The 18,646-nt window shown below is 35.7% G+C and overlaps 1 protein-coding gene across 2 annotated transcripts in view; it reads left to right on the top strand.

Annotated features, from left to right (window-relative positions):
- Nucleotides 1-18,646, top strand: part of NEBL (nebulette) — a 363,997-nt gene that overhangs the window by 279,225 nt on the left and 66,126 nt on the right. The window contains exons 6-11 of one of the 2 annotated variants that reach the window (XM_065921074.1): nt 660-761; nt 1,667-1,768; nt 10,519-10,632; nt 12,191-12,292; nt 16,062-16,166; nt 17,919-18,026. The exons of the other annotated variant lie outside the window; for it this stretch is intronic. Coding sequence (XP_065777146.1) covers nt 660-761; nt 1,667-1,768; nt 10,519-10,632; nt 12,191-12,292; nt 16,062-16,166; nt 17,919-18,026 — 633 coding nt within the window. The remainder of the gene's footprint in view (nt 1-659; nt 762-1,666; nt 1,769-10,518; nt 10,633-12,190; nt 12,293-16,061; nt 16,167-17,918; nt 18,027-18,646) is intronic. 2 annotated transcript variants of the gene reach the window in all.

The raw sequence follows: 18,646 nt of genomic DNA, 5'->3' as shown, positions 1-18,646 counted from the left end.
ATTTCTTAATGTGAATCCTTTTGTTGTTGGAGGATCAAGTCATTGCAGTGATATTTACTGGAATAAAACTATCAGCACCCATCACTAGGCCTCCCAGATAAGGGGCATTTGAAGAGTCCAATCAGGAAAGGAAAAGAAAGGTGTGGTTGGGAGTGTGCAAAGCACAGAATTCCAGAGTTTCACATACCCTCACCCCAGGAAATGACTTTCTATATTTGTGTACTGGAGCTTATCCTGTATCCATTGGCAGTCAAGACTATGTGATCGACAAGTTAATGCCCTTGATTGAGGACATTCTATATGTGAATATGCCTATCTACATTTATCCATAATGACATGCTTTTAAGGGTAGTATATGTAAAATCCTATAAGCTTGGTTTTGTGCCATGGTCTTGGAATTATATTTTTTATGTTGTATGAATTCAGTTCATATGCAATAATGTCAATGAGTCATTGGTATAGTAAAAAAAGAATATAGTTATCCAAATAAATGTTGCACATAATAAAATTTTTTTTAAAGATATGATCAGTGACTTTCTTAGATGATTATGGTAAGGATAAATTACATTAGGGACATTAAAGCTAGCAGCTGTATGACATTACTCATTTCCTTTCTCTCTCTTTTTTTTTTTTTTGATCAAAACTGTCTCTTCCATCAGATTTTTTATAGAAAAGATGTACAGGACACCCACGTGTATAATGCAGAGCTTGACAGACCAGACATCAAGATGGCAACACAGATCTCTAAGATCATAAGCGATGTAATCTCTCTTTCTTATCTTGGGCAGAATTGAAAGCATGGCTTTGGTAGTTGGGTGATTAATTAGTGAAATTTATCAATCTGAATTAATGACATCTCAATTTTTTATCTGAATTATCTCTTTGACTGTGTAAATTATTTGGATATGTACAGAAATTGATCAAACTTGACTTGACTATGGCTTGTGTTGTAGTACTTTAAAAAAAATAAATACTACTCAGGCCTAAGATAACATTCACGTGTTTCAGCCTGAGAGTCAAGTTTGTCATTCATCTGGTTCCATATTATCTCTCATCTTGTCCCAAAGAACTTCACTTTGGCCTTTTTTTCCATCTTGTTCCTGTTAATTGTTCGGGTTCTTGTTAGTCAGCATTTACCCATGCACATTTCCTGTGCATCATGGCTGTTTTCCTCTTCCCTAAGACATCTGTCTTGGCAAATACCATTTTACTTAAACATATCTTACATTCTGGTTAAAAAATGATGACTTAACTTGAACCAAATGATTAAGTAGCATAGGCTGTATTCATCTTAAAAATCAATAATTATTTACTAAATTCAGCTGCATGTTAACCAGATGGGGTTAGATCAGTTACTAAGACTAAACATAAAAGACATGTGTATGCAGAATGCAGAGTCTTAATTATCTAGAAATTCCTCCTGGATAACATAAACATAATGATGATGATGACTGTATTCACAGACTCAAGCTTAGTGATTATTTTACTACAAAAAACATTGTTTTTATAAAATCAGTTTCTTCTTAGCAGTCAGCATTTTAGAATTTGGTGAGTTATAAGGAATATTTTTTTATGGGCTGACAGTCTATTAATTTTATTTTGGCTATTGTCAGTGTAATTTTTCACTGGAAAATAGAAATATCTGACATTTTCTTATTCATTTTAGGCTGAATACAAGAAAGGGCAAGGAGTAATGAATAAAGAGCCTGCTGTAATTGGAAGACCAGATTTTGAACATGCTGTGGAAGCTTCTAAACTTTCTAGTCAAGTAAGAATCTAGCGATATTTCACAATGATTTTATTCAGAGATTTTGTTTCTAGCAGCACTGGAAAATATTTTACTTTACATAATGTCTTTAATGGCAAGAATATACAAAGATAATGTTCCTGTAACCATATCAGATAGGATTACAATAATTGTAAATTTCACTAAGGGATAAAATTTGTCCAGTTTTGAGCATGAAACTAAATATTCTTTTCTCCTGGCTCAAATTCTAGCTTTTTCCAATGAGTTCAGCCATGTTGTCACATTTCCTAGAATTTCTGAAACTTACGATAGTCGTATCAATTAGATTAGATGAATAATTAAATTTCTATCTATATGTTCATAAACAGAATTATTAATTTAGTAAGAAAAATGATAATTTTCTCAATGTTTCAGTGCTTTAATCACAAATTTGAAACCAGGTAATAACAATAAAGAAAACACTGAAATCATTAAAAGGATCTGAAGAAGTGTACAGACATGCCATATTTTTGGCTGAACATGTCAATAGATAAAAATTACAACTTTCCCAAAATTAATACTCAAATATCATGCAATTTCAATTAGAATCCAATAATTGTTTTTGAAGTATGGATAAATGATCTTAGAGTTTGAATGGCAAGGAAATGCCTGAAAATAGCCTTCAAAAGTATTAAAGTAAAGACCAGTGAAGGGGAACTTAAATTGTGAGTTACTATAACATAGTATAAAACCACTGAAATTAAATCAATATGGAATTGATATTTAAGAGATAAAATAATCAGTAGGTTAAACTGGGGAATCCTGAAATAGACTCTAATGTGTATAAGAATTTAATATATGATAAAAGTTTTGGTTTAAGTCAGTGGGAAAAAGTTGTATTAGTTAATAAATGGTGCTGACATAAGTGGCCATCCTTCAGGGTAAAAATAAAATTGGACCTGAATCTTAAACCATCTACAAAATGAATTCCAGATGGATTAAAGATATGAATGTAAACAAAAAAATAATTTTAAAATCTTAAAAGAAAATCCAAGGGACTGTATGTACCACATAGGGATAACAGTTATTCTTAAAATTGGTGATCCAGAAGCTCCCAAAGAATAATTAGACATGCTTGACTGTATAAAAATTTAACAATTCTCTTAATGGAAAAAGGTAACATTTGTAAAGTCAACAATGACAGCAAACAGTAATTTTTATGCATGTATATAGTGTTTTCAACTTTAAAAATGTCCTTTCCTCAAGTTGCAAATGTCTTAATTGGGTTACATTTCAAAACGGAGAGATGTAAATGAGGAGAACTATAAAATCTAACTGAAGAACGTAAAATAGTATCTGGACAATTGAGAAGACCTGCCATGTTCTTAGCTCTGGAGGGCCTGAGAAGGGCTGTGAATCCAAGCTTTTCTTAGTCCAGACAACACTTGCTGAAGTGGGTATTGGCACGCACCTGGTAGCTCTTCCAGTATCGCTTTAGATTTCCTGACTTAGGATTTCAGCCTTTTCTGGGGGCACACAGGTCTATTGGTGGTGTAGAAAAACTGTGCAGCTTGGCTGGGTAATTAATAAAAGGGCTGTGGAGCTGGACCCCTGAGCTCCTGGTTTTGCTGCTGGCTCATCGAGTGACTTTGGGCAGGTGGCTTAATTTCTCCATCTGCAGTTTCCTGATCTGTAAAATGACACGGAGCAGTACTGCTTCTTAGGGTTGTTATGAGAATTAAATGAACTACTGTGAACAACTTAAAATATTGCCTGACCCATAGAAACACTGCATCATTTCCCAGGAATAATTTTACCATAGCTATTCAGAAGAATTTTCCACTCTGCATTTTGAATTCATGCACAAAATGAAGTATAGTAAGACTGGCCCTTAAATTTCAGTCTTAAAATTTTTCTTCACAGTCTTATTTGCAAGTGCTTAGAAAAAGTTTTAGGGGCTTCCCAGGTGGCTCAGTGGTAAAGAATTTGCCTGCCAATGCAGGAGATTTGGGTTTGATCCCTGGTTTGGGACAGTCCCCTGGAGAAGGAAATGGCAACCCACTCCAGTATTCTTGCCTGGGAAATTCCGTGGACAGAGGAGCCTGGTGGGCTAAGGTCCATGGGGTTACACAGTCAGACACGACTGAAGCGACAGCATGCTCGAAGGATTTTTAGGCAGACTTAAAAACAAATCTCAAATCATTTGACAGCTGAATGATCAGATATTTAAGCAGATTGTAATTTGCAAGTTACATCTTCGTTTTTTAGTGAACTTTTTGCTGATCTCATGGTGTATAACCTCATCAGAAAAGGGAGAAACTGGGCAGATGAATATTCCAGAACTTCTGGAATGGACTCAGTGTGATCTTTTGTATTTTAGGTGCATTGACTAAAAGCAAAGGCAGAAAGTGTAATTTCTTATTTTCATTGACAACTTTGAAGATCATGTATTCTCTTGCTCCTAAACTAATGATGGATTATGAATACAGGCGCACACAAAGGCAAGCAAATATGCAGAAGGGAAATAATTTAGGAATGTAGTAAGCTGGGAAGCTAGGGGCAGAATGCAGGATGCCAAGGGGAAAGGGCAAGACAGGATTGTGAGAGAGAAGGCGATGATGGACAGTGCCCGTGGTGTGGAGAGATAAGACATCCCGATGACAAGACAGGAGGAGAAAGCGAGAGGGCACGATTCTCCCATTTTATCTGGAAACTGAGCTCTGTGGGACTGAATCCAGAAAAGGTAATGAATGGAAACAAAGCTCATTCCTATGTTAACTTGTCCAATAGCTTTGCTTCCATAGTTGTAAACTTTCCCTTTCTAAAGTCTAGGGGGAACATAAAATAATGGCCAAGTAATGAAAAGAAAATCAGTAAACAATAAAAGTGAAATCTCACCTGCCAAGATAAAGAGATATATTTACAAGTATCTTAAGTATTAGGGCAGTAGTTATTTAAGTCATCATCTTAAAAAAAACTTCTTCTGAGTGGTTGTTTTGTTAACATATTCATTTATCATCTTAATTTATGAATTGAAATTTGTTTATGTGATGAATGAAATACCTTTAGTTTTATAATATCAGAGAAAAATTTATATTTATACTAATTAGCGTTTGTTCTAAAATTGCATGTGATGTATTTAATAGAGTGGGTTTTAAACCTAAATGTTCCTGCTTAGATTGCTGTTAAAACGGAATAATAAGTATTGTCCTTCAATTGTAAAGGGCATTAATTGGCTTGAAGGATTTCCCATTGTGGGCAAGTACACACCCTTCCAACCTCCTACCCCCAAACTTTTGACTTAAATGTCACATCCTTGACTTGCTGATTTAAATTATATTGCTCTATTCCTCTTTATTCTGCTTTTCTTTATAGTTCTTAACACAGTGTGTATTAGTCATATAAAGGTGTGTGTGTGTATTAAATATCTGCTTCACTACCACTCAACAGGCTCTGTGGAGACAGGGTTTAATGGCATTAATGGCACAGATTAAGCTTTCAAGAAATATGTAGAGACCGATTAAACACATTTCTCTAGATCATTAACATTTGGTACAAAGTCAGTAAAATATTATTTTGTCATGAAAATAAGGGCAGGGTATATTTTGTGTAAAATTCAGACTTAAACACACTGACTTTATGATGACTTCTACGTAAAAATCTATTTTTACGCTCCTCAACAGCCTTTAGTTCAGTTTCATCCAATTGGAGGCAATTGCTCCCTTGGATGTGTTGCATTGTGTTGTTGTTTACTTTTCATTTTCACTGATAATTAAGTGCATGTATCCAGTTTCCCATTTTTTTCCTAGCATTTGCTTCTGTGCCTCTGATGAAAAGCTTTCATTCAGGGTCTGCTCTTTTTCTGCTCTTCTGGTCCTTTGTAAATCTGAGCCACAGGTGATGCCATGAAGCCCGTACCCCTTGTGCTGAAAGCTTTGAACTACCGAGTTGGGAAATCAGACGTTAGCCATTTAAACGCAGCCCTGGCTGGATGCAGTTATGAGGGGCTAGGTTAAGTTGAGTCACTGTGGTTGAGCAATTCTAGTGTTTTTTCCTAGTTTGAACCTCTGAAAGTTCTGCTAGGTCTGTGAAATTTTCTTACTAAACTTGTAAGTTTCATCCCATCTGCCTACCCTGTATTTTTCAAAAAGTTGGTAGATAGCAGGACCATTGGATATGATATTTATAATATGAGTAAAATCAGTCATAGGTGGAACTTATTGTTTCCAAAGTGATTGATTTATGTGTAAGGGGTAACGTTGTGCCTTAAAACCGTAGCAAAGTACCCAACACCCATTTCCTCTTGTCTCAAGTGGTCTTGAAACCGGAAGGAAAAATACCGTGTTCCATGGTTGAGTCACCATTATAATGAAAGGAAAGCATCCTGATTTCTTAGGAGATGCAAGTGTGCGTGAACAGGTGGACACTAAATGTGTGAACCGTGGATTCATGGTACGATAGAGTGTTCTGTGTATGTGTAGTTAGTGAGTGAACCAGTCAGAAGGTGAGTGATAGGACCTGTTTGAACTATTTGGCTAGTTTCTTAGTTCATTTATGTGCAAACCTTACAGCACGATAAGAACAATTGAGTGTCAGTGTCTGGTAAATGTATTTTTTATGGAATTCAGTTATTTTACTTTTTGGTTAATTAATGAGAGAAACTCTTGCATTCTTGTTCTTTAGGTACCTTTTGAATCAGAGAACGCAGAGTTCTGAAGTTTAGGATAAGATAAATTTCACAATACTTTGCTGATTATTAAACTCATTAGAAGTACATGGATAACAGGTACACTTTAAATAATTAATCTTTAAATAACCTGGAAAGGTTATTTTCATTTTAAAATTCAAATTTTAAGATCTATAGCCCCAGGCATAACTTTAAGAATAAAGTTTTCATAAAAATCTATTACAAGGCTTTTAAAAAATTTGGAGACACTATGGAAGTAGTTACCTGGTCCTGATTTTCAATGAAATAAGCCCTTCTTAATGTAGTCCATCCATTTATTCATTCAAGCAAAACAGTTACTGAACAGATATTACATCTTTGGGGTTAGATTTTCAAGGGTGAACAGGAAAGATAAAGCCCATGCCTTCACTGAACTTAGAGTCTAATGGGGAAGACCAATAGCCAGAGACAGTTTTGCACATAATTGCAGCAATGTATGATGAGGGACCACATAAATGTGGAGTGATTCAAAAATATATCAGCAGTAAGTATTCTAGATTGGAAGGTCAGAGAGGGTTTTCAGAAAGAAGTTACATTTGGGCAACTGAATTTATCAGGTGAACATTGGGAGGAGGTAAGGAGCAGTAATTGAGCAGGAAAGCAGAAGATAGTTCTACTGGTGGACAAATCAGCTGATAGAAAACTTCTGTTATAATCGGCAGAAATCTTGTTGGCTCCAGCTTCTACCTGTCAACACTAACTGTACCTTTGATAGCAGAACAAAGGCTGTTTTTCTATTTTTGCTAATATTTGAAGACAGTTTCCCACCAATTCCCAAATCTCTTCCAGTATAGCACTCTTTAAGGGTAGTTAGTGATGCAGAGTGTGCATTAGATGAGTAATTCCTAAACGAATTAGTTAATAAGGAAAAGTGTAGCAGGAACTGCCACATTTTAAAAATACATATTTATATGTATTTAGTATAATATAGATGCAATATATTATTTTTATATTTATTGTTTTTCATTTCCTTTTTCCTTTTTTCTCTTCCCAATAGATTGTTGTTCAAATCAGTTTAGCAGTGACTGTGGGGATTGTGTGTTGGGGGAATAGATTTGGGAAATTAGAGTATTATAGTTCCAACACCTACCTGAGGGTGTGAGTGTGAAAAGATGGTTGATTGCTTATCATTTTCATATTAATCTATACATTTCTTTAAAGGACATATATTAAGTGCCAGATCCATTCAAAATACTATGTTGGGTACTAGGGATACAAAAATGAATAGAAACCTATTTCCTGCTCACTGTTTAATGGGAGAGCAGATAATTCAACTATGTCCAAAACTTAGAAAATAGTCTAATCTTGTATTTCTAGGGAAAACTCACCTTTAACAGTAGGTTACTATTCACAACAATATACTTGTAAAAATATACTTCAGATTTATGTTCCATATCTTTCAGAAATCAATGAAAATATTCTACTTAAAAATAGGTTACTATTACTAAAGTTTGTCTTGTAAAACATCAGGTGAAAAAAATGCAGGGTTCTGTTTGTATTGAAGTGTTTAAATCTAATCAGTTAATTCAGCTGAGCAGTGCTGGCTTGCATCAACTTTTCTTTCAGTTACTCGTATTCTTCAACCTCAGGTGTACCATGAGTGTCTTAGTTATATATTAGCTAAATGACGAGAATAGGTTCCATGATGCTTGAGCGCAGAGGGTGCATCATTCTACCTTTGTACCACCGCCTGTAGTTACACTAGGAGCACACAGCACAGAGTGGGGGTGTTAACTTGGGAATTCGTCTGACACATTCTCAACTGTTATTAAACCTGGCGTTTGCTCTTTCCGGGTAAATGTATATTTCTGAAAAAACTGTAACCAGTTCACATGGTGATGATTCCTTCCTTCCTCTGTTCATTAAACGTTGGACCTGTGTTGGATTCCTACTTTGAGTTAGGATGAGTTTCCTGTCTGAGTCTGGGAATGCTGATGTGAGCCCAGACACACTCCCATCAGGCCTGTAGCTGGTAATCTCTTCCAAAAGCAAATCTGATGGAGTCACATACGTGCTTGAACTCACTTCTGGTTGGGCTTAATGTAAAAGACCAGGATCCCTGACATGGCAGCAGGGTTCAGTGGGACCTGACATTCCCAAGTAATACTTCCTTCCATGTTGCCTCTGGGTTTAGTGTTACAGTGCTGAGAACTACAGGGGTACAAAGGCAAAAGGATGCATCCCTGTGCTCAAGGATCATGGAACCTATTCTTGCCATTTAGCTAATACATAACTAAGACATTTGTGGTGCCTGAGGTTGGGGACTTATGAGTGACTGAAAGGATACTTGATGCGAGCCCATGTTACACAGCAGGATCAGTTGATTAGATAGAAAGAACTGCCCGCTGAGAGTGTTCCTGGCACCTCAGCATCAGGCAGAATGTTTTCCTTGATCACTGGATAGTGTTGTGGATCTGGCTGAGTCGGGAGTGCCATTCTAGGGGAAGTCAGTTCAGAGAGTCTACGACTGTAGTCAAGTGGATACCTGTCAGGCACTAAAACCTAGAAGAGACAAAAACACAGATTAGAATGTTGTGAAAAGCGCCACAGCAGGGGGGTATTGAGGAGTGGAATTGCGTGTTTGGCAGAGGACCAGGTACGGAGGATCTTGACTTTGGTGCCAGTTACTGTGGACAGTAGTGAAGGAGATCTAAATTGACTGCATTGGTGGTGGTATCCCTGATTTCAGGATAAAATGATTTTCTAAAACTTGAAGCTTTTCTTGTTTTAGGGAGGCCTCGCCTATTAATTATAATAAGTGAGATTTTGCTTGAAATTATAAGATAATATGATGATCACAAAGTATTATTAGCAAATGAAACTGCAACAGAAACTGTTGCATGTGAACCATCTTGAAATGTTTTCCAAATGTATTCCCACCAGGATTTTTACCAGCTCCCTCCCGGAGGTACCAGCGTGTATCCCTGAGGGAGACCATCACCCAGTACACACTAGATTAAAAGAGTAACATGAGCCGTTCCCAAACCGCCTTTTTTCTAAAGGTTTCTGCAAGGCAGAGTCTTAGGATATATGGATAAATGTGCATTCTGAATGTTGTAAAGAAAGAAATAAAACAGTGTAGGAATCATAATATAATAAGATATAAAAGGACAAACAAAGCAGCTTGCTTTTGCTTTTGCCTACCTGCATCCTTTCCTGGCACAGGAATTAAAGCAGTTAAATAATTAAATAAATGAGATTAGCTATTTTTGTTTTATTTTAGTAAAGAATTGTTTAGTTGTGTTCAACTTTTTGCAGCCCACGGACTGTAGCCCACCAGGCTCCTCTGTCCATGGAATTCTCTAGGCAATACTGGAGTGGGTTGCCATTCTCTTCTCCAGGAGTTCTTCCTGTTCCAAGGATTGAACCCAGGTCTCCTGCATTGCAGGCAGATTCTTAACCATCTGAGGCACAAGGGAAGCCATTTGGTTGCCTTAAGACTAGCTAAAAAAAAAAAAAAAAAAAATCCACAGTGAAAGTTGGAGATGGTTCTGCGACTTAAAACAACTATGGAGTGAAAGCAGAGAAATAATAAGTGACGTTAAATAGGCCCAGGATGTTTTAGAATACATAATCCCTAACAATGAGTTTTTTAATAAGGGGGAAATGATGAGAAAAACCATGGTAGGAGCTCTGTCTTGCATTTGCAGTCATTCTTTTAGGAAAATTCATGTTCAAATTCTGATATTTGGGACCTGTTTTCTAAATGTGATAGATGTTAAGACATTTGTGGTCTCGATTTCTAACTGATCATAGATGTTAGGAATGCAGAAATGGAAACTGACATTTTAAAACCCTGAGATTCTATATAATTCTTGTTAATAGGATTTGAGTTCATGCCTAATTGCATTTATGATCCATGTTCAAGTAGAGGTGTTTTTTAATTAAAAAAAAACACCTTTATGCCTAATTAAGCTTTATATGGGGGGAAATACCAGGTATTTAAACTCTGCTGTCGTACGTTTTTAAGGTAGCTTTTATCTGATCTAATTAGAAATCAAACGTGTTGCTTTGAAAGCTTGAAGGTAAATGTGCTATGTAATTTTTCCTGTTTCTTTTATGGCAGATTAAATACAAAGAAAAATTTGATAGCGAAATGAAGGATAAGAAACATCTTTACAATCCTCTTGAAAGTGCTTCTTTTAGGCAAAGTCAGATGGCCACTGCCCTGGCGAGCAATGTAAGTTGCTTTCTGTCTCATGATTGGTAATTTGCAGAATATTATTTTCAGTATGTTTTGATTCTTATTTTGATAGACTTGGCGGTGTGCTGACTGTGATACTTAATCAAGATCATGTAATTGCCAAATAATTTTAGGAAACACTGAAGCCTATTTTCTTGAAGCTTTTCTGAAAAAAAAAAAAAGGTGTTACTGATTACTAATTAATAAGTAGGAATAGTTTTATTGGTAAAACTGTTAGTATTATAGCTGATAAAGCGTAGAAATAGATTATAGAGTTTTTCAGAAAAACAGTGGGTAGTATCATAAACTAATGATTATGACAATAGTTAGTCCATGTAATTATGCTCATAAAATTGTGAATATTGTAAAATATACCTGGAACATAGTAGTGTATCACAAGGAAACTTCCAGACATTTTTCTTGAGATGGTTTATAATTTCTTTCTTATCCCTTATGTAAATTCTGTGAAATACCTCTTCATAAGATTTGTTTTCATTTCATATCTTTAAAAATGAAGTTTCAATTTACAAGAAAATATATCTTAATTTTTTATTAGGATTAGGGAGAGTATAAAAACAGGAACATAGAAAAAATTAAATAGTTGAATGATGCATAGAGTACCTTTTTAAATATTAAGCTTGACTGTTGTTGAACTGTTCCTTTGTTAGAGCATTTAGACCTTTCAACTCCTTTTGTATCTGGAGGACTTAGTATATTTTACTTTCGTTCCTGTTTAGAAGGTATCATAATTTGTGTTCATTAACCAGATTTTGTTACTAGCAATTGAAATGGGTGTTTCTGACTTTTAGGACCTTTGGGAATATTCTAATAATTCATTTTTTCTTATTTGATTATTTTTGTGTGTGTACAAGCATAAAGCAAGTATGGCAGGAATAGAACCTCCAGCATGGCATTGAAAGCTCAAGGTTTAGAATCGGTTGTCTGGATTTGAATCTTGCTCCACCACCTAATATTAATTACACTTGCGTCTTTTTGTGTCTCAATTTCCTCCTCTGTAAAATGAGGATACTTAAAGTATTTACTTGCTAAGATTGAAGAGCGTACTTAATACATATAAAGTGTTTAAACAGAAAAGTGTTTGACTCATGGTAAGTGTTTGATGTTTTCTAGTATTAACATTTTATATTTCCAAAGCAATTGATTGAAAAGGTCTACATAGTAATAGGATGAAAACTACTAAAGGTTCTAAAATTGATACAAAATATAATTGGAAGACCGTGGTAATTTCTAAAGAGTAAAGCTTCTATTTTCTTTATTTTTTGAAAGTAGAGTTTCTGTTAAAGTTACTTGTTTCTGTTAACATCACCCTTTTTGAGCACATAAACAATAAAAGGAGTTATCAAAATACTTTCAAGTCCCTGGGAATAACTTTTATTCATTCAGTAGTAAATGAGCACCATCTAGTGGCTACTTGTGAATTCATTTAATTTAATACCATTAAATAATGGTTGTGTTTAAAATAATAATGGCCATAATGCAAAAGCATAGTATTTTCTTCTCCTAGACGGTATTTTGTTCCATGTTATTTTCATAGGTGAAGTACAAGAAAGACATAGAGAATATGCATGATCCAGTTTCAGGTCTCCCAAACTTATTCTTAGACCACGCTTTGAAAGTCAGCAAAATGCTAAGTGGAGTAAGTGGTCGTGTGTTGGCTAGTGTAGACCTGTGACTCCGTGGCGCCCACGTGTCTGAAGTGCTTATGAGCGCACCTGCTTCCTAAGGCGAGCCTGGCCTGCACGCCCCCTCAGTAACTAACTTCATGGACACTAGTGTCTGCTGCTTAAATCCCACCCAGGCTGTTGCTTTACAAAGCTGGCTCTTTAATGTCTCTTGAATACAAACTTACCTGTGAAATAGCTACTCCTCAAAAGTGTTTATGTGAGCTTCCTTTCTGTCTTTCTCCTTCCCCTTTCTTTGTAGTAGATTGAAGTCACTTGGAGGTCAGGCTCTTAAGTCAGCGGTCTTTTATTTTATGCAGGCCAGAGCAGAGTGTCTGGTACTCAGAAGGTCTCAGTAGCATAAAAGTTGTCTTAGTCTGAATTATGTCTTCTCTAAAAATAAATCTCAAGAGTGTTTGCACTGCTGCTGTACTTTTAGTCTTGTGAAGGTTTCCGTGTTTTCTTCAACGCAACAAGGAGGGGAGGCTGTCCTAATTAAACATCTGTGTCCACTGCCCGGTGGCCCATTGCATCAGAACTTGGCTCTTAGATGCTGTTTCCAACACGCAGTGCCTCTGAACCCTGATGTCACTGGCTCTCATTACTGATGACCCTTGCTCACCTGTGCCTCTGTTTCCTACACCTCAGAATGCCCCCATGTCAGGATGATGAACTCTAATTTGACCTCAAGTTATTTCTATGCCTATTTTAATAATGACTCACTCAAAAATTATCTGCATTTGTTATATATCTATCTCGGATCAGGCACAGATTTGATGGCAAAGTATATCGTCAAAGAATGTTGAAAAGTGAAAACAACAGTCTTCTTCAGGAGATGTGCCCACAGTCATGGATGAGAAAACTCCATAGTTATAACCTATTTCCCAAACCATTAAATAATGAGATAACAACTTCAGTTCAGAATGGTTTAAAAATGTCTACATTTGGCTTTGAAATGTTGAAACTTCTGTTCATTATTTTGACCTTGAAATGTTATCTGTGTGAATTCATATTCATGGAAGAAATTAATTAATTAAGTATCACTGGTCTTTGGAGGCAAAGTAGCCCATTATTCTTTCCCATCTGTTGAGCAGGGGTGAAGATTGGGAGACCGTCAGGTGCAGGATTAGACTCGGTCCCTGGACACTTAATTCCTGCTGTTCTGCCATTTCAATGCTCATCCTCCTCTGTGCAGACACTCCTGTTTCTTGAGCGACTCTGCTTCAGTTGCACATTTTTAACCACGACTCAGAGATGTGCTTCTAAAAATCAGTATGTTTCTGAGATCTGAGCCTCTGCTTTCTTCATAGGTAGTCATTGCTCATCCAGTTTGATCATTGCAGTTGCACTTGACCTTGACTCTTCCTCATCCCTGTTTGGGTTAATTTCCTTTGGATGTGAGGATTCATGTATAAATAAGTCAGCAAAAATGTCCTGGTTATAATTCAAAAATTTGGATTACCATGAAAAATGTAGGCCACTCATAGGCCATATTTCTTTTTGAAAATATTGACCTTTATTTTATAATAGTGGTGAAAAACAGTAATAGTAATTCATATATTACACTTGTTTTATATACCACTTGTAAAGTTTAAACCTTCATTTTTTCTAGATCATATTTTTTCTCCACAGAAAAATTGTAACTGACCGGTTGCTTCATGAAGAGAAAATTTGAGTCAAAAAACGTGTTACTCTGAAGTCTCTACTTATTAAAGTTGCACGATATTACATTGGTTCAAATTTATTGTATGTCAAAATTGCCTTCTTTTAAATTTTAATGTAAAGAGAATTAGAATTTTGTTGATTTATAAAGGCAACTTAATTTTAGTAAAAGATTGAGTAAGAGAATGCTTAAACAGGCATTCTACCAGAATTAGTTGTCAGTTTCTTATAAATGGCTGGGTTTTAAAGACCTCTAAATGTCTTTGATATAAATCGTAATTTGAAAAATTTTACTGTGTAGAGTAAAATTAGTGCCTTATTAGTTTGTACAACCATACTGATTAAATTGGGGGAGGGGATATTTTTCTTTGGAAAATAGAGCACTGTTAGCTTTCAGTTTGTTTTTTTTTTTTTAAATAACTTTGCATAAATTAAAAAAGTGTATACTGTGTTACTCTGTTACTCCCACTAGGAGGCAACAGAGACTAGTATATAAGAAAAAGCAAGTATTGATCATTCTTTTGCAGATCTTAGTTCAAATAGGGTGATTTTCTTTGGTTTAAAAACAGGAGTTTCTGAAATTCTCTGTAACTAAAATAGATCATTAAGTGAGGGGCAGTATTTTTTGACCTTTTCTCAGTCTATAACCATTATTCCAGATACAATTCTAGACTTTATTAGCTCTGGATTTTAACTTAGTAATGGAATGTATCCTACTTGTTACATGCATTTCATATCTATTTTACAAATATATTTTATAAAATTACTTCTAATCAAATCATAACATCTCTAAGTATATTGTTATTCTTTGAAATTATCTTTTAAAAAAATTAGCAGAGAAGCTAAAATTCAGAACTTGTTCTCTTTGGTCAAGATATACTATGTGAACATTTTCATGAGCTTCCTGGGGGTGCTATTTTCCCTTAAAGTATTCTGGTTAGAGTTTGGGCGATACATGTCTTAGTTCTCTAATTGACCGAAAATGCCTCTGGGGACCTTGCTGTGTCCCTAAGGAAAGAGTTTTCCTGTGTAGGCCACTCGGACCTTCCGTCCTTCCCATCCTTGGCACTGAGGCTTCCTCTTGTTTCACTCTGGATTACTGGAGCATGTTTTAGACCTACGTGTCCCAGCTTGTTCCTGCTCGCTTTCTAATGCTGCTTACCTCTCCCTCCAGTCTACACTAAATTGCCATTTTCATTGAAATCCTCATTGTCTAAGAAGCGACCAACTTTAGCTTAAGTCTCTGGATACCCGAATCTTTGAGAGTTACCATTTCCCTCTAAAAGTCTGTTCCAAATAAGGCAAAATTACTAAGTGTCCAATCTCCAGTGGTAAAAATCATAAAGCAGTGTTTGTCTTTTTGCTGCCTGTTGTGTTTAGAGTCCTACACTTGCCAAATTTGGCATTCTTATCCATTCTGTTCTCTTCCAAATTCACCTTTTTGTCCGTGTGTCTAAAAGTATCTTAACCCAGTTTCTTCACCTTAAAAATTCAACCAACCATACCCAGATTCCTTGGTTTCTCTTTCAGCCACCTCCTACCTTCTCCTTTTAGGAAAGCTAGTTGAATTATTTCTCTCCCTCTCATTTTCCTTATGATCCGTTACATACAACTTTTTTTTTTTTTTTAAACTTTCCTGACTCCAGATTTCCTTTCATCTGTTCTTCTTTTCTTTCTTTCTCTTCTTGTAGATGCAGTTATTAATAAATACATTTCTGTTCTAGGATAAGGGCAAGACGAATTGCCTTTATTTTGCCCACTTTGCCTGTTCACACAAGTTATGGGCTTTTCTGCTGTCACTTCCCAGCGCTGCAGATACTGTTTATGTTGGGTTTAGAGCCAGTAGTCCTCTGCTTCTCTTGAGTGTCTTAGATGCTGTTCACTTGGACCACCTAGAGCTGGTCTGTCTCCCACTGCCGCTTTAGCTCGGGGTCAGCAGTCCACATGACCAGTTGATAGCAGATGGGAACTTAGCAGCTTCGCAACTCTCGTTCGCTTGCATTTTTCATTGTGCCCTCCTAAGTATCAGTTGCTCTTAACAGACCCTTCTATTCTTACTTTATTTTTGTGCTCTTTTTTTAGCGAGAATATAGAAGGGTTTTTGAGGAAAACAAAGGCACGTATCATTTTGACGTGGATGCTGCGGAACACTTGCACCATAAAGGCAACGCGGTGCTCCAGAGTCAGGTACGAGGCCTCCCCGCGGGCACTCAGCAACGCTCACTGCCGGCACCTCCGCGGAGAACGTGCAGCCGCCTGGAGGGGCGGGCATCGTGAGAAAAACCTCAGACCCTGTTCTCGCTCTGTTTATTAGGTTAGGGATGCTTGAACCGTGTTCCGGCAGGCAGGCATTTCATAATATTATAGTTACTGTACACAATTTAGAACTTACAAGATATGAGTTAATTAATTAACTAATGGTCAAATTTCATAATAATGAAAACTTTTATAGTGTACTGGTCATTTTGAGCTGCAAAAGTATAATTTTCCAGGCATGAAGTTTATTATAATTTTTCAGCTCAGTTGTAAGTGTATTGAAAATGGGAAATTATCTTACCAGTGTATTCTGCTTTAATGTTTCTTTCAACTATGAGATTCTATGTACTCTCTGAAAGAAACTTTTAAAACCATCTTTTTCCTTGAATACATTAAAGTTGATAACTTTTTAAATTCTGAATTTCAGTAATTGAAAAAAAGATATTATTTCCAGCATATATTAAGATAAAATTTAAATCACTCTTTTAAATAACCCCATGGAACATAAATTCCATAGTGACTTGATACCTACCTTCATTTATTTAAAAAATATACAAACCAGCTCTCCTTTAAGGTATAAAAGTATACATTTTTTTTCTCTTTGCCTTTTTATTTTTATTTTGTTTCTCCACAAAATTTTACCCTAACATAGTGTTCACTTTCATAGTTCACTTTCATTGATCATTCTATTATACCTCTCTAAAACAAAAATATTCCTAAAAACAGGAATTTAAAAATTTGTTACATCTCCTGCTAGTGCAAAGTTCTAAGTTTTGAAAAGATTCTTTTGGATTTAAATACCATTAAAATTATTTTTATTATAATGCAGCTTAAGAACCAATTTCATTAGTAATTTTTATATATAAGGATTTTACTGAAAATACATATCTCAATAAAATGAATCATGATCAAAACTATGAATTTAATTTAAAAAGCTATATTGATAAAAAAAGCAAACCACTCTTGCAGCTTGCAGAATATAATTCTAGTTTTTGTTTTTAGGAGATAGAAAATATCAATCATTTTATGAACTGAAATAGATAAAGATTGGTTGTAATGAGTGAATAATTCATGATATGATCTGATTAAATAACGCTTAGCGAAACTGAAGGAAGTCACATAAACGCTCTGTGTGTGTTTCACTCAGCGTCTGTGGGGAACTTCAGCAGTCCTGAAGAACACTGTCCTTCCTTTGTCAGAAAGGCAGACTGTCACAGCTGTGGTTTTCTTCTTGTTCGTGATTTACTGATAGGCATCAAAGTTATCACAGCAATCTCTCTGTCTCTTTTTTCCTCTGTCTCAGCCTCTCTGTGTTTTCTCTCTCTCTATGTACCTATGTACATACGTATATATGTACCTATACATGTGTGTGTATTAATGGCATGTGTGTTTACATGTATAACTCCACACGTGATATATATCTGTCTATCCCATCTGTTTACATATACAAGCCCTAGAATTACATTATTTAATTCTAAACCATTCATATCCCTTAAAAACTTTAATATGTTACCTGCTTCCTTTCTTTGTATATCGTTAACCACAGGGAACCTAGTGATCAGATGGCCAGAACATTGTGCTTTTTAGAAAATAGGGTGATTGATTTTGCACATATGTTCATTTTACTTTGTTTGTGTAAGGGCTTGTGAGCTTTATGTGCCATTTATACTTTTTTTGATGAAGGTGAAGTACAAAGAAGCGTATGAGAAAAATAAAGGGAAATCGATGCTTGAATTTGTTGAGACACCGTCATATCAAGTTTCAAAGGAGGCTCAGAAGATGCAGAGTGAGGTGAGTCTTTTTGTTTTGCTATCAACTATTTAGTGCAAATTTGATGTTTTGTCATTGAAAGAGTGGTTCAGAAGGTTTAGTGTGTCTGGAAGAAAGTATACTGCACTGGCCAGACCAAGGGATCTGCACTATAGACCCAGGCATCTAGTCCAGGTCATTGATTTTTTTTTTTTTTCCTGGCTTTCAGTTTCCCAGTTTTTCCCATTTGGCAAATATGAATAGTAGGCCAGGTGAGCTCTTGCATTCTGTGATGATAAAATTGACACTATCAGGCTGTGTCCATGTATGATGAGCAGATAAAAACGAAAAGGAAAATGAAGGGCTGGTTCCTTTACTTACCTTTTTTTTTTTAGTGAAAATAGAGCTAACATTTGTTCAGTACTTACTCTGTGCTAGGTGACAGGCTGAATGTTTTATATATGTTGGCTCATTTAATCCTCTCAAGGTAATGATGCTAGGTAGGTATAGTCCTAGACTGATAATGCATTCATTGAAATTAATTGTCTTACCTAAAATTACATATCTAATAAGTGCTAATGGGTAAAATTCATAAATGATTCCCTTTTTCCTATTAATTTATTTAACTGATTCTCCCCCTACCCCTGGCTAATAATCAGTGA

Source organism: Muntiacus reevesi, chromosome 2 (genome assembly GCF_963930625.1).
Source record: "Muntiacus reevesi chromosome 2, mMunRee1.1, whole genome shotgun sequence".
Taxonomy (NCBI): domain Eukaryota; kingdom Metazoa; phylum Chordata; class Mammalia; order Artiodactyla; family Cervidae; genus Muntiacus; species Muntiacus reevesi.
The sequence above is the reverse complement of the archived record's forward strand: the minus strand, read 5'-3'. Positions and strand labels throughout refer to the sequence as shown.